General features: G+C 37.9%; 1 protein-coding gene across 5 annotated transcripts in view; it reads right to left on the reverse strand.

Moving 5' to 3' along the window:
* CACNA1D (calcium voltage-gated channel subunit alpha1 D) overlaps positions 1-13,695 on the reverse strand; it is a 171,480-nt gene that overhangs the window by 68,406 nt on the left and 89,379 nt on the right. For all 5 annotated transcript variants that reach the window (XM_039378756.1, XM_039378763.1, XM_027727999.2 and 2 more), the window contains exons 9-11: positions 11,006-11,175; positions 2,387-2,474; positions 1,658-1,684 (exon numbers count right to left, since the gene is read on the reverse strand). In XM_039378756.1, the coding sequence (XP_039234690.1) occupies positions 1,658-1,684; positions 2,387-2,474; positions 11,006-11,175 (285 nt within the window). The remainder of the gene's footprint in view (positions 1-1,657; positions 1,685-2,386; positions 2,475-11,005; positions 11,176-13,695) is intronic.

Here is a 13,695-nt window from a genome sequence, read left to right on the forward strand (position 1 = left end):
AGCTGCAGATTAGGGACTGCTAATGTGTCATTCCTTTTTTAGATGTCTTTATAGATTTCTAAATGTAAACCACAACTTTTGCAGACTCTAATTGCCTGTGACATAATTAGATTAAGCTGCATTCAACATTCCATTGAGTAACAAGATAGATCTGTCTTTCCAAGGCCCCATACACTTAATAGCAATAAAGAAAAGCCAATGAATCAACTCAGAATTCAAATTAAATTTAATCTGAAAATGCAGGCTTTGAGTTAAACCACAGACAGAATTCTGGTAGGATTAAGTAAGGTAGGAATGTTAAGGTCACCTTTTAGAAATCTACTGTGTAACATTACAAATCTTATTCACCAAATCCTTGAGATATCTACTGATGTGCCCTGAAATTGTGTCAGTGAGCAAATGTTTGTGAAGTAAATAAGACTGATAATAAAGTACAATTAAAGGCTGTACCTAGGTATGAGGGTGTATCTTTGCACTCATAAAACTAGATATCTCTGCTTCACTTCTGGGAACTGTATGCAAGCATTAACCGAGTTTCCCTTATGCACCTTAAATTTGTACTTGAAGTAATGGAAATTAATACTGGTTCCAGAAATCAGTACAAAGATGTTTCAAGCCTTTGCAGTATTCTAACCATATAAAGGAAAAATATCCTGTCCTGACCTAAATCAACATGGTATTCAAGAACATTCTTATCTTGCCAATCCCTGCTATAAGGGCTATGTCCACGGCCATCATCAGGATGGCTCATTCCCTGGGTAGGTTAAACAGACTTTTTTTTCACACTTACAGAACCTCCTATGATTGAAGTCAATGAGACAAGAATCATACTGTTGGGATATCTCTACTTGTAGGAGTCAAAAGCAGGCTCAAACTGTGCACCTCCAGGCTTTCTGAAGCCAATGCAAGAACACATTGCTGTTACCAACAAATTACTTGCTCTGCATCCAACACCAAAATCAGTTTTATCAGAGTTAAGAAACTGGAACTACTCCAGATATTGCCTAAACTGCTGGTGCCAGATGTTGCCACATCTTCTTGACTGACCCTCACTGATGATTTTATGCAAAAAATATTTACCCTGTGGGTTGTCTGCAATTGCAGGAGTGTCTTTGCCCTTCATGATTCACTAAGTCAACCACTTGATTACTTACCTTAAATCACAGAGCTTTTTGTTGTTGTTCCTTCATGGAGTAACCTAACCTTTTTAAACAGAAAGAGCTATCTCTTCTGTGTTTGAAATTATCCTTTCTAATTACTAAATATATGTCCTATAAGATGGGAAAATAAAAGCAAAATAAAGAATCCCACTGGGTTTGTACTGGCACATCCAGTGTCTGCAGTATCAGGCCTATTAATTATTAATTTTGCTTATAACACTTTCCTTCTGCAAACATACTTGAAAAATAGAAGCTCACATTCCCAAATGCTCCTAGTAAGTGAAAAGAAAGCTGCAAATATCAGCAAAGCAAATGAGGGAGTTTGATTTCCAAAAGTGTTCCTGGATACTTTACTTTTTGTGTTTGCTAGTAACGTTAGGAAGAACTTTCACATAGTAAAATTAAAACTACAGTAAATAAAGAGTATTTTTAGTGAGATCATTATGATGTGTGAACAGTCACAAGGAAAAAAGCGATTATGAGAGGAAAATACTGACCTGAACTTGGATTTTGAGATGGTTTGACTAGAAGAAAAGGAAAATACATTTTTAAGAATGTAGAAAGAGTAATTAACACAAATTCATTTTCTTTAGAATTTTGCATTGGAATTACATACATATAAAACAAGATTTTAACAAAATGCATCATGAATGCTAAAAGTCTATTGCCTGTTTTTTATTTTTTTCTGCAATACCAATCCTGAAGCTTTACAAATTTTTTAAGTGAAAGAAAGGAAATCTCCTTTAAAACTAAGTAAATAAACCTTGAATAAACAAGCTTGGAAGTCACAAAAATCTGAGCAAACAGTGAACACCATAGGATATAGAAATAATCCCCATACATTCAGTTATTGTTGGAAAAAAATAGGTATTCTCCAGGTCATGCACAATTTAACAGAAAACATTCCTTCTTCCATGTAATCAGGAACTTCTGTTCTTATCACTCTGGACAATACTTATATTTTATAAAAGCTCTCAGGAAAACACAACTTCATTGCAAGTTGAGTTGAATTGCTTTATATCTTCCTACCTTGAGAATTTTAGGAGCACTTTAATACTGTAATAATTGGTCTAAACCTACTGAAAGGCAAAAAAACCACCCTGAAGTGTCATACAAAGCTTGACTATTTCAAAGAAGTTTGGGCTAAATAAACAATGGGGAAAGAATGATTCTTTTAAATGTTGAGTTGGTCAGGGTGGGCACTTGAAACCCGTGCCCGTACTCACCATAAGCTCCCACAGCAAGGGGGGCTCTCCCCCTCTCCGCTCACGTTCTCTGTGTTCACCGACTCGGTTTCGCTGGTGGGCATGCTTGCTGTGGGGAGACAGGCACTGCTTTAGACTCATCACCAGCCAAGGCTTCACACACATCACCATCTCCTGTCCTACGGCAACAATACCTCCACCTTTTGTTCCTCTAATGAGAGCTTGGAAGAGCTGAGGAGTAGCAGATGAAGTCAGACACTTCATCAGTCCTCTTAGAGCAAAAGCACACAGAACTCCAGAGCGTGGTGGCTTCTCTGTTTCCTTTCAATGACTCAACATAACTGTTGACAATGCACTACAGAATACAAAGTAGAGGAGGTTTGTAACAAAGAGTGCTATCCCTTGTAAAGAAATAATCGTGAGCTAGATTTTGTGACCTGTCATTTTGAGAAGCATTCTGCTAACACTTTGGAGGTGCTTATCAGTTGAAGGGTTGTTAACATGATTGGTAATTCCAGGAAATATTATCCAACTTCTGAAAGCAGGAACTATCACACTCTGGTCATACTGACCACTCTGTGCTTTTCCTGACATCGTGAATTATCAAGGCAAGAAGATAGAAAACAAATGTGCCTGCAAATACTGTGTGAGCAGCAGGAAGGAGCACTGGGAATGGCAGGGTGGGTACTGCAAATGATGATGAGAATTAATACTAATTAAAAAGGGGATGATGGCATTTGTTACACAGTGAATTACTGTACATATAGTGGATCATTACTGAGCAGTTAGCAACAGTAGCTAATGATTTTTAGACAAAATTCATTTGAAGATGGATCATTATCATTTATCTTCAAATCAAGTGAAACATAAAGGGAGGACACCTTATGTCAAAAGGTGTTAGGAAATGATGAACAGCTGAAGTTCTCAGTACTTCCCAGGGGAGAACATGCCTGCATTGCAAGCAAAGAATGAAAGAAAGAACTCAGGAACAGGAAAAGTGTAAAATTAATGCTGCTGGTCTATACAGTACAAATACCACGTAAAGTAGGAAAAAATAAGAGAGGCGGAAGATGCCCTGAAATTACTGTAAAACAGCAAGAACAGAAGAAAACCAGAGCATTCTAAAGGTATTGTGGTGTGTACCTTCCACTGTTTTGATGATTTGCTTGTTTGGTTTATTTTGTTTTGTTTTGTTGGGAAGGGTTTAAAAGCCAGTGTTTGTGCACTGAGAGTACCGAAGGCAGAAGGGATACACTGCCTACTTCTGATAGGGAGGTCTCACTATTTTGGTAGCCTAAAGGAGGTTTAAAACAGGTTTAATTACACACTTCATAATATAAGTGAGATTTAAGAATCAGGCCCTGAATTTTCCAATTTGTCAACACACCAGGTACAGAATGAGAACTGTCAGTAAGTCTCTCTATATTGCCTCAACACTGACACAAAGATACACGGAATGGTAAGTCCTGGTTTGCTTTCCATGCCCATCAGTTCCATCCCAGCTGAGAGACTGTCAGGTCTATGCAGGCCAGATGCTCAGCTACTGTTTGCAACAGCTGAGAATCTGTCCCCATAAATGTAAGTCACTGTTATATGAATAGTTAAAGAGAGTGGCATAACAAAGAAAGATCCAAAACATCCATGCAGGTGTTTGAATAAACAAAGCACTTCAGGCAATAAGCACAGCAACACCTTCTTTCACAAGGTTCTTCTGTTTTGACGAGTCTTTTAAAATATTACTGTAATTGCTTTATGCATGGAAAGTCCCTGGTTAGCACCTGCAAGTGCCTCAATTCTAATATCATGCTTAAGTTTTAAAAAACTAATATTGCTAGTCCTATGTGAACTCCACAGCTTATAGACTTCGAAAGTAATGAAAAAATCCTTGATATCCAAATTCAACCATTAAAATTTCAAAGGGTTGGAGAAAAAAAAAATCACAACACTATTTCAAATACAGCCTCAGGTCTTCAGAACTAAGAATTTTTATTTCAAAATGCCAGGGTGATCTTCTGCAATAAATCCAAGGGGTTTCCTGGTGTGGTAAAGAACTGAACTGTTTGCCTTGTCCTGAGTGACATGCATGCTGTTAGGAAACACAACATTATAGTCACCTGATCCCATTTCAGCACTTGTGATGGGCAACTGCAAAATATGAGTGCAGAAGTCTTGTTTCATACATTGTTACTAAGAGCTGCCAGGAAAACAGAGCTAGGCACACTTTTGCAATTATTACTTATGTACAATGTGTCTCACACCTGTATTTCAAATTTATCAACCTGTCCCTCACCTAAAAGCAGTACCTAGAATCCGGTTCTTCATAAAGTGTCACTCAGTGTCACCGAAACTACATTTGTCATTATTTTTAAAATTATTCAGCATTTTAATTCAAGTCTACCCAGACTTGATATGGTAGTCCACAATAATACCAGACCTTTTTGAACAGGACTGCATGAAGAAAAACAAAGTACAAAGGAAAAAAATCTTTGTCTCTATTGAAGTGAACCTCAGTTCTGCTAATTATTAAATATAGTCAGAATGTTATTCTCTCTTTCAGACACAACATGGCTGTTTCTCTAGCTCTTAAGTGACTTGCAGGTGCTGTGTTACAAACAGAAGAGGGGAAAAAAGAACGACAGACAGTTCAGTTCCCATTAGAAACTCAGCTGTGATTATACTGTAATTTATATGTCAAAATTAACACTCGACGGGAGTACTGAGAAAGGCACCGTGTGGAAGTCCAGCTCCAGCAATGCCATTAGATCTTGAGCCAGAAGAAAAGAGCAGCAGCACTGCATGTCCACATCCACTCTGTTAATGCAAGCAACCTGCCAAGCCTCCAAAAGACCCAATTTAATGACCACAGCTTCTTAAGGGCAGGTGGTGTTCATCAGGCAAATACAGCACACTGAAGTTTGGAAAGACTCTGAGCTCAGCACGGTCAGCTTTGAGACCTTTAAACTGGCAGCCCAGTGTTCAAAGGAAGAGACCAAATTTATTCTTTATTCACCTTTTGCCCTTATTTCACTGGCATTCTTCTGGAAAGATTATGTAGATTTCTAGATCTAATAATCTCTTCAATTAAGCTAACTCACTCCAAACAAAAGAGTGCTTGCATTAGGCAATATAAGCAACCCATACAGCATGCAGCTTAATACTTTCCTGAGTATATAGAAAACAGGTCAAATACTTCAACTACTACATTTTATTTCTGTAGATAAAAATATAACATGAGAAAAACAATCTATTATGTTCTCTATTTACTCCAAAGAGTTTTCAGACTTTGGAGCAGGAATTTCAAACTTCACTCCAGGATGTAACATAACTAATGCACAGCAAAGAGCAAGCCAGTGTCCATCAGCAGTGATGTGTCCATCAGCAGTGATGTGTCCTAGCCAGCAGAAGTTACAAGAAATAAATTACATAATCCTGCAATATGACAATTTTCATCACAATTTGCATCGCTGCAGAATCCAGAATTACCTGAACTACTGAATTGTGGTGTCAAGTATTATTGTTAGAAATGTTTCCCTCTAGAATGTATATAATCAATATTTTAACCTCTTTCAACTTCCACTGTGCATTTTTTGATCCATAGGCTGATCTCATTTTCACTCTGGTGCACCTTGGGCAGCCTTCTGGTTACATGTGCTGATGTGGAGTGACCTGCACAGCTCATCAGCATTGGTTACTGCAGAGAATCTTGGAATTATTTTAAAAGGTATTATACCAGCAAAATTTTAAATCAACCTGCAAAAAAAGTGATATTCTGTCTGCTAGCAACAGCCAACCAATTTCTTGAGCTCCAAAATTCTCTTAATTCTTTCTCAAATTAGGACATGAATTTTCTGAATCCTTTATACCAAATCTTTGAGGTAGTCAAATAGGAAAACGGGATTAAAAAAAAAAAATCCCCAAACTGGCAATATTATCATTGCAAATTTGCCTCAAATTTTCCTAACTCTGCTGTATGCCCAGAAAACACATCAGAAAGAAGTGGTGCTATCTATTCTGACCATGAAGCTCCTCAGCATAAATCCATTTTAAGGAAAGTCTGCTTGGAATATGTTCTACACAACAGTATGGCAAGATATCTGTCTTCATGTAGATTTAATGTTGATATAATTAACAATCATTCTTGTAGGCTCTCACTTTTTATAAGTAGCCCATGGAAAAGCAATGTAAGGTTGAATGGCTGCGTAGCAGTGGGAGGAGAGCAAAACAATCAGTGTTCATTACAGTAGCATCACTGAACCAACCACTTGCAGCCTGAAGGATGACACTATGAACCTTGGGAATGCTGCACACTCCACAGACATGGTGCTTTTAATGGAAATAGAGGGAGAGGTAAAACAAAGAAAAATATTTAGGGTAGTATTTCTAATCCAGTGTCAGTTTAAGTGTGAGCTACTCGGATCAATGTAAAAGTCTCACTAACACAGAAAAAAAATAAACCTAGGCCATTGACTTGTACTTCAGAAAAACCCTACTCACAAAAGTTCTACCTGCCCTGCAAGGCAGAAGAAACCAAGTCAGTGCACATGTGCTTGGGGATGCTTTGGACCAGCAAGGTCAGGCGGGAGTAGCGAGACAGCAGGGGCTGCCAGCCAACAACAGCAAGTTTACAGCCAGTTCCAGGCTGCTTTATGAGAGCCATCAGAACCTGAACCTCCTCGTTTAAAGGCTATGTTGAAACACATATCGAAAGTAAAACTGCAACCACCTTTCAGGAACTTTTATGGAAAAACTATTTCAGGCTGTAAAGCTGTGCAAGCTATTAGACAATATCTGTAATGATCGCACAAATAACTTCAAGCAGACTCAGTGTTTGCACAAAATGAGTCCATTGGGTCCTAGCAAGTTCTGACAACATTCTGCAATCTCTAAAGTAACTGGATCAGATTGTTCAGCCCCAGTCTGGACTACAATAGTGATTCTTAGGACAGCAAGGAAGCCAGTTATTCAAATAACTGTTGCAGACAGGATTAAAAGTAGACCTCTCAACTACTGCAACTGTGACTATGGCAAAACAACACATTTGCCCTTACTAAAAGAGTGCAGATTTGAAAATAACTATCATACTCTAAAGTCCCTGTCCAGCTCCAGTGTGGGTGGGGAAAAACTGAATAGACCAGAAAGTACAAAAACAAAACCACCAATAACAAGAGGAGATACAGTAAAAGCTTGTTAGGTTTTGTGAGATTCTACACTGTAAGTATTAAAAATAATTTGTAAATACTGTCATCATACTGTTCTAAGCTTACACCATGATCCATTATAAAGCTTGTCAAATATTTGTATTAATTTCTTTGTACCTAAATTTAAAATACTTTTTTTATCTCGTTTACCTGACTTCTGAAGAAGAAAACCTATGCTTCAACAAGAAAGTCACAAAGACATTTCAGAGGAAATCTGAATGGATAAAACACTCTGCTTCAGGGAGGTAGAGCAGCACCTCATTTCAGACATGCACTTCAACCAGCAGGAAGGACTGCATGCACGAGGGGTCACATGCTACAGATGGATAGCCTTGGTTATAGAAAATGCATCCAATATGTGCTCCCAAAAGCTAACGCATCCAATGCAGCATTGGCACAAAAGAAAGTTCAACTGCAAATCAGAACACGTTTTACCATGTTTATTGGAAGAACGGCCAAAGCAGCTAAGTCTGCTTTTCTTCTTGTCTTCCATTAAGTCGGCCAGTGTAACCCCTGGGTAAGCACATGTAATCCCAGCAGTGACACGGGAGGTGGCAGCAGTCGCAACGCAAAAAAACAAAAACGTGTCCGTACACAACACAGGCAAGGTTAGGCAAAACAAACTGAAATCACCGGCAGCATAACTAATCACAGCTAAATCCCTCTCCTCGCACGGATTTTCGCATTTTGAGCTGAATTTGCAGTGCTCTGAAGTCAATGGAAGCTTTTTCATTGACTTCAGGGTAACCAGCTATTAGTTCATAACAAAGACTTCCAACTTTTACTAAAGACATATTTACAATTCTAATAGTTAAAAAGTATTCTTTTATTCAACAGCACTGAACACCTGCCCACTATCAGTAACAGAAATGGAAAAATACATAGGGTTAATAAATAAATGACTTAATGCCTTCCCTGGTTAGAAATTTTAAAATGCTGGGGGGTTGCAAGAACCCCAACTACAATGTTAAAGGATGTGAGAAACTATTAGTCACTGACTTAACAGCCTTTGAAATCTCTACCTTTTCCTGCCACAGAGTTCTTCTGTATCCTAAGCCCAGAGCTCTTCCACACCATTGAAGTTGCACTATGGTGATCTTCTATCACCATAAATCAGCAGTTATCTTGATCACCCAGAGGTTTAGATATTCAAATAGGAATACAGTTGCCTAGAAGCCCGAAAATTATGATTCTGACCACCTTGGGACTCAGATCTACCTTATACTTCAAAGATAACTCAAAAGAAACCATCACCAGTTTATTCGGACTAAATTTATTTCCTAAGCTAACTGTTCATGCCTTGAATGCAAGGAGGTGGAGCAACTCAGCAACCCTTCCTCCTTTACAGCCCATTGCAGCTGACATTAAAAATGAAATTCCAAGCCACATATTTAAGTTCACATGCACAAATCCAGGAATGCTAGGAGACTGCCTATCCACTGGAAATTTCCACTCAAAACATATATGCATGCCTGAAACAAAATTCCTGACATTTCTCTTAAAGTTCTTTTAATTACTTCCCTTCTATTTTTACTTTGCAAGCTTCCTGCAACCCTTAACTTAGCCTAAAATTATGCCCAAGTTAAAAGTTTAGACTTAAAAGCTCTTTCAAACTGAATCAACTATGCAAACAAGTATTTTTTTATCTATATAACCTAGAAGCCAGGTTTAAGGAATGCTGGAGCAAAGGGGGTTTTTACAGCCTATTAACAAACCCCCAATTTGAACAGGATGCAAAAAGTTCCTGGGATTTCATCTGTAAACCAAGTCCATTGGCAGCAGAGCTGACAGTGTGGTTGTCCAGCACTGTGAAAATTTGGCATCACCTACAATTCTGTACCACCTACAGTTCTGCACAGCAGCCTTGTACAAAATGTATTTACTCCACAGAATGCACCACCTTTTATTTCTCAGTCTTAGGACTTAATAATGGGTCCCAAACCCACAGTTTAAGTATCCCTTCCACACAGTGTTAGAAGCAATAATTAAGTATAGTGAACTCTGGATTTTTTGCTCTGTTCTAGATAAAAATTCTGTTTGTGCAACAGATTTTCATATAGACATAAATTATTTCTTTCCGGGTGATGCTGGCATCAACATCAACCCACAGTTTCCTTCCAGCCTCTCATAAAATGATTATTTCCTTCCAGTCAGCAGCACAGGTCCATACTCTGCTTTTATTGTGAACTAAAGGACTAATAAAAATCTGAAATTCAAAAGCAAGATTTTAAAAAACTTAACTATATGCAATGCAGAGATAAGTTTAAAAACAGCTAATTCAATATCAAACCACACGATTTTTGTTATTTACTACATCTGAAAAGTACTGTGGTTTAAAAGAACAGTTCATAATAAATTAGCAGCACTAGAAGAAAAATAGGGGTAATGATGTATTATTTCAACATAGAAAATAATATTCTGAGTTGTCTTTGACAAACAGCTTGTAGATGCATTTCCTCAAAAATACTTAATGGTATCTAAATAAACAAATACCATAACTTTCCAGAGTACGACATTAATTACAAGGTGCTACTTAGTATACGTATTGAAATTTGGACTTTAATCTTGGGTTTAGTATTAAATCATAAACCACATTCTGAAACTGTGTTCTCACGAAAATTTTAAATCCTTTTATGGAAACATAGCAAAGAGGCTAAAATAACCTCTGCTAAATTGACACTAAAATACTGCTCTTACCAGAATTTTCTGCTATACAGAAATCAAGTATAACTTTTACAGTTGTTGCAATATCATAAAACTCATTCCTCTACCTTAATACTCAGGTCAGAAGCACAAGAAGGTCACTACAGCATAAATTACTTGTCCCATAACACACTATGTCAAATAAATACACTGTAAGTAAGTGATATTTCTTAGTGTCAAATGAAAATCCCACAAGATTCCATTTATTTCACAGTCAGTTAAGACATGTAGTAAAAAAGATTTTATATGGTTTTCTTGAATATCAAAAAGAAAGATCCAGAATCTCATTTTCCTACTTCCAAACAGAAATAAAATCCTCACTATTAGCACAAGGTTATTTCTTGACTGTAACTTTGGCCATATTTTAAAGCTCTTTATATTATTATCTCCATGCATGTACCTACACACAGTCCTCTTGAGTCAGGATTTGCAGTGATACCTAGAGGCACGTAGCTTCCATGCACTGACTCTTTACAGAACTCAAATAAAGCCAAGTTTAAAAGTCTCAGAGGTGACTAAGTGCAGACAATGATTTATGCATGGACATCCCAGAGCGCTGGTTAATTGTGAGATTCCAAATTATGTTCCATGACTCAGCATCACTGTACCAACAGACAATTGCTCTGCTACCCAAAACTTTTGCAAACTGAAACGAGAAAGCCACATCAGACCGGCCACATTCACCCCAGCGTGTCAGTCAAACTGTCCCCACAGAAGGAGTAGAGGAAGGAATACGTACTGTTCCTCTTGCCTTCCTCATCAGCCTCTTCATCGTTCTCAGGGTCAATGTCTTCTGCCTGCGTTATCCAGTCCAAATATCCCTTCAGATCTTCTTCGAGCTGCTGTTTTTCACGTAGCTTCTGAAAGTCCCCTCGGGCCTTGGCTTTTTCTCTTTCTTTGGAAAATTCCCTATCAAATTCGGATAAAGCAGGAAAAAAAGCATTGACTGACAAACTCTCAGGTATTTTGATCTAGGTCTTGACATTGCAGAGTAACACAGTGACAGAGAAAACACAAGCAGATTAAAGAGCTGCTTTGAAAACAAGGTAGAGGTGCAAAGAAGTCATGGCAAATCCCTACCATGTTACATCACAACTTTCAGAGATTTTCTGACTTAATTGAAAATTAAGTGGGAAGTGTTAGGAATGTGACTTAATTGAAAATTAAGTGGCATTCCTAACACTTCCCACGGGGAAAGGGTCCATTCCCCCATTTAATTCTGTGTTCTATATAGATTTTAAAATCGCTTTTATCTACAAATAGTAATTAACTTGCAGTAACAAAGTAATATCAATGTTGAGTATTAGTTTCAATGAAAATGAAATTCTGGCAGCCAGTTCTAAAATCTTTCCTCTTCCAGCCACAGTTCATTGCCCATGCCCAAACATACAGCGTTCCAGAATTCCACTATTGTGCTCTCTCTTAACTGCAGCATGGACAGACACCTGTGCTGTTTGAGATACGGATGTTCTGCCTTTTCTCTCTCTGTAACAGAACCTAGAATTCTGCTCTCAGATCAGAAATGGACCCTTTTGTCCTCTATCTCGTTGCCCCAATCTCAAAACAACGCATTGGACTGTCTGTCTAGTTTAGTCTGTGTTTTGGCTTAATCCCTAAATTATCATGGATTAATATAACAAAGTTATGAGAAGGAAATTGGATAAAATGGCCTGCTGAGGTCCCTTCCAACCTGAATTACCCTATGAATCTATGATTCTCTCAAGGATACATAACTCAAAACCATTACCAAGTATATTCTTCCACCACAATATCTCATCTGCTGACACTATTACAACATTTGGTGTGATCCACAACTCCGAACACATTACTCCCTTTACTAGAAGGATCAAACACGTTCCAATTTATCTGAGTATCAGCACACAGAATTAAGGGTAGGCAAGCATCTTTTGAACTGTACTGTAAATATGTACCAATTCAATATTTAAAATCAGGTTTGTTCCAACTAATATGTTCATCACAGAATGCTTTGGGTTGGAAGGGACGTTAAAGACCATCTGGTTCCAAGCCCCTGCCATGGATAGGGACATCTTCCACTAGACCAGGTTGCTCAAAGCCCCACCTAACGTGGCCTTGGACAGTTCCAGGGAAGGGGCAGCCACAAGTTCTCTGGGCAACCTGTGCCAGGACCTCACCCCCTCAAAGGGAAGAATTTCTTTCTAATATCTAATCTAACCCTGACCTTGTTCAGTTTAAAGCCATTACTCCTTGTCCTACCACTACCTGTCCACGTTAATCTTACAACAGCGCTCAAATTAAATTTAAAAAAAATGGCTACGGCAATTTCATGTGCTATGAATTTGCAACTCCTTTATTTATTGGGAAATTTCACTAGAAAATAGTCCCTAATTAATACACCTTTAAAGAGGAAATTTATTAAAGTACTCAATAAAATCCCTTTTCTAGTGGAAAATACTAGAAAATTAGTTTAAGACTGCAAAATACTTTAAGAAGGCATTTCAGTTCGGTGATATAGATTATTTATTCAGAATTGCAAAGACATAATCTCACCAGGGTTTTTATTTATTTTTATTGTTTTGTCTTCAAACATGTTGGAGCATAAATTTAGTGTTTAGAAGACATCAGTTAATTTAAGAGTTAAGCCCTTTACAATGCAGAAGTTGCTTTTTTTTTAATGTTCTGTTGCAGAAGCTACACAGCTTTCTATTGCAAAAGCTAAGAGGCAGGCACTACACCTTTTACAGCTGAGGACTTAACAAAATTTCATTTTGGCACGTGGAGATCATCCTGTTCCATCTGATGGCACTGTAATGAAGCTGAAGAATGCCAGTGCTTGCTTTGCATTTGCTACCCTTCATCTACCATCCAAGGACAAGGTCCTGCAAAAGGCCATCTCGTCACAAAAATGCTTGTGAAAGAGAGAGGGCCCCAAAGATCTCTCTGAAGGATAATTGCTTTAAAAAAAAAATAATTTCACAAGCCAGTAAGAAACTATTTGGTTTATGGAATGCTGAGTTTAGAGCATTAGAGACCGTCATTTACACCCAACTGAGGCAACACACTCGTGCCTCTCTTCCCACAGAGCCTTTGAAAAAAGAGCTATCATGGTATAATATGAAATCACAGCTAACAAGCATTGCTAGCTTTTACTAAGTATTTGTATCTTTTTCAGTTAAGTCTTTTGGGTGTTTCTCATTAATTCAAAGAATATGTGACATGTGAGGGTACAGTAAAATGAAAGTTGCTGTTATTATATAGAGGAGTGAAAGAAATAATTTTTAAATGAATCAGCTGGCAAGGCTGATAGTTTGAACTGCACTTTACCCATGGCTGAGCCACCTTTTAACTCTGAGTCTACATTAAAATGGCTACATGCAGAGAACTAAACACAGTTTTTTATATACACAGTTAACTCTGACCTTTCCCTTTAATACAGCACAGAAGTCAGAC

This window comes from Pipra filicauda, unplaced genomic scaffold (genome assembly GCF_003945595.2).
Source record: "Pipra filicauda isolate LSUMZ 115617 unplaced genomic scaffold, ASM394559v2 scaffold103_size3290846_pilon, whole genome shotgun sequence".
Taxonomy (NCBI): Eukaryota; Metazoa; Chordata; class Aves; order Passeriformes; family Pipridae; genus Pipra; species Pipra filicauda.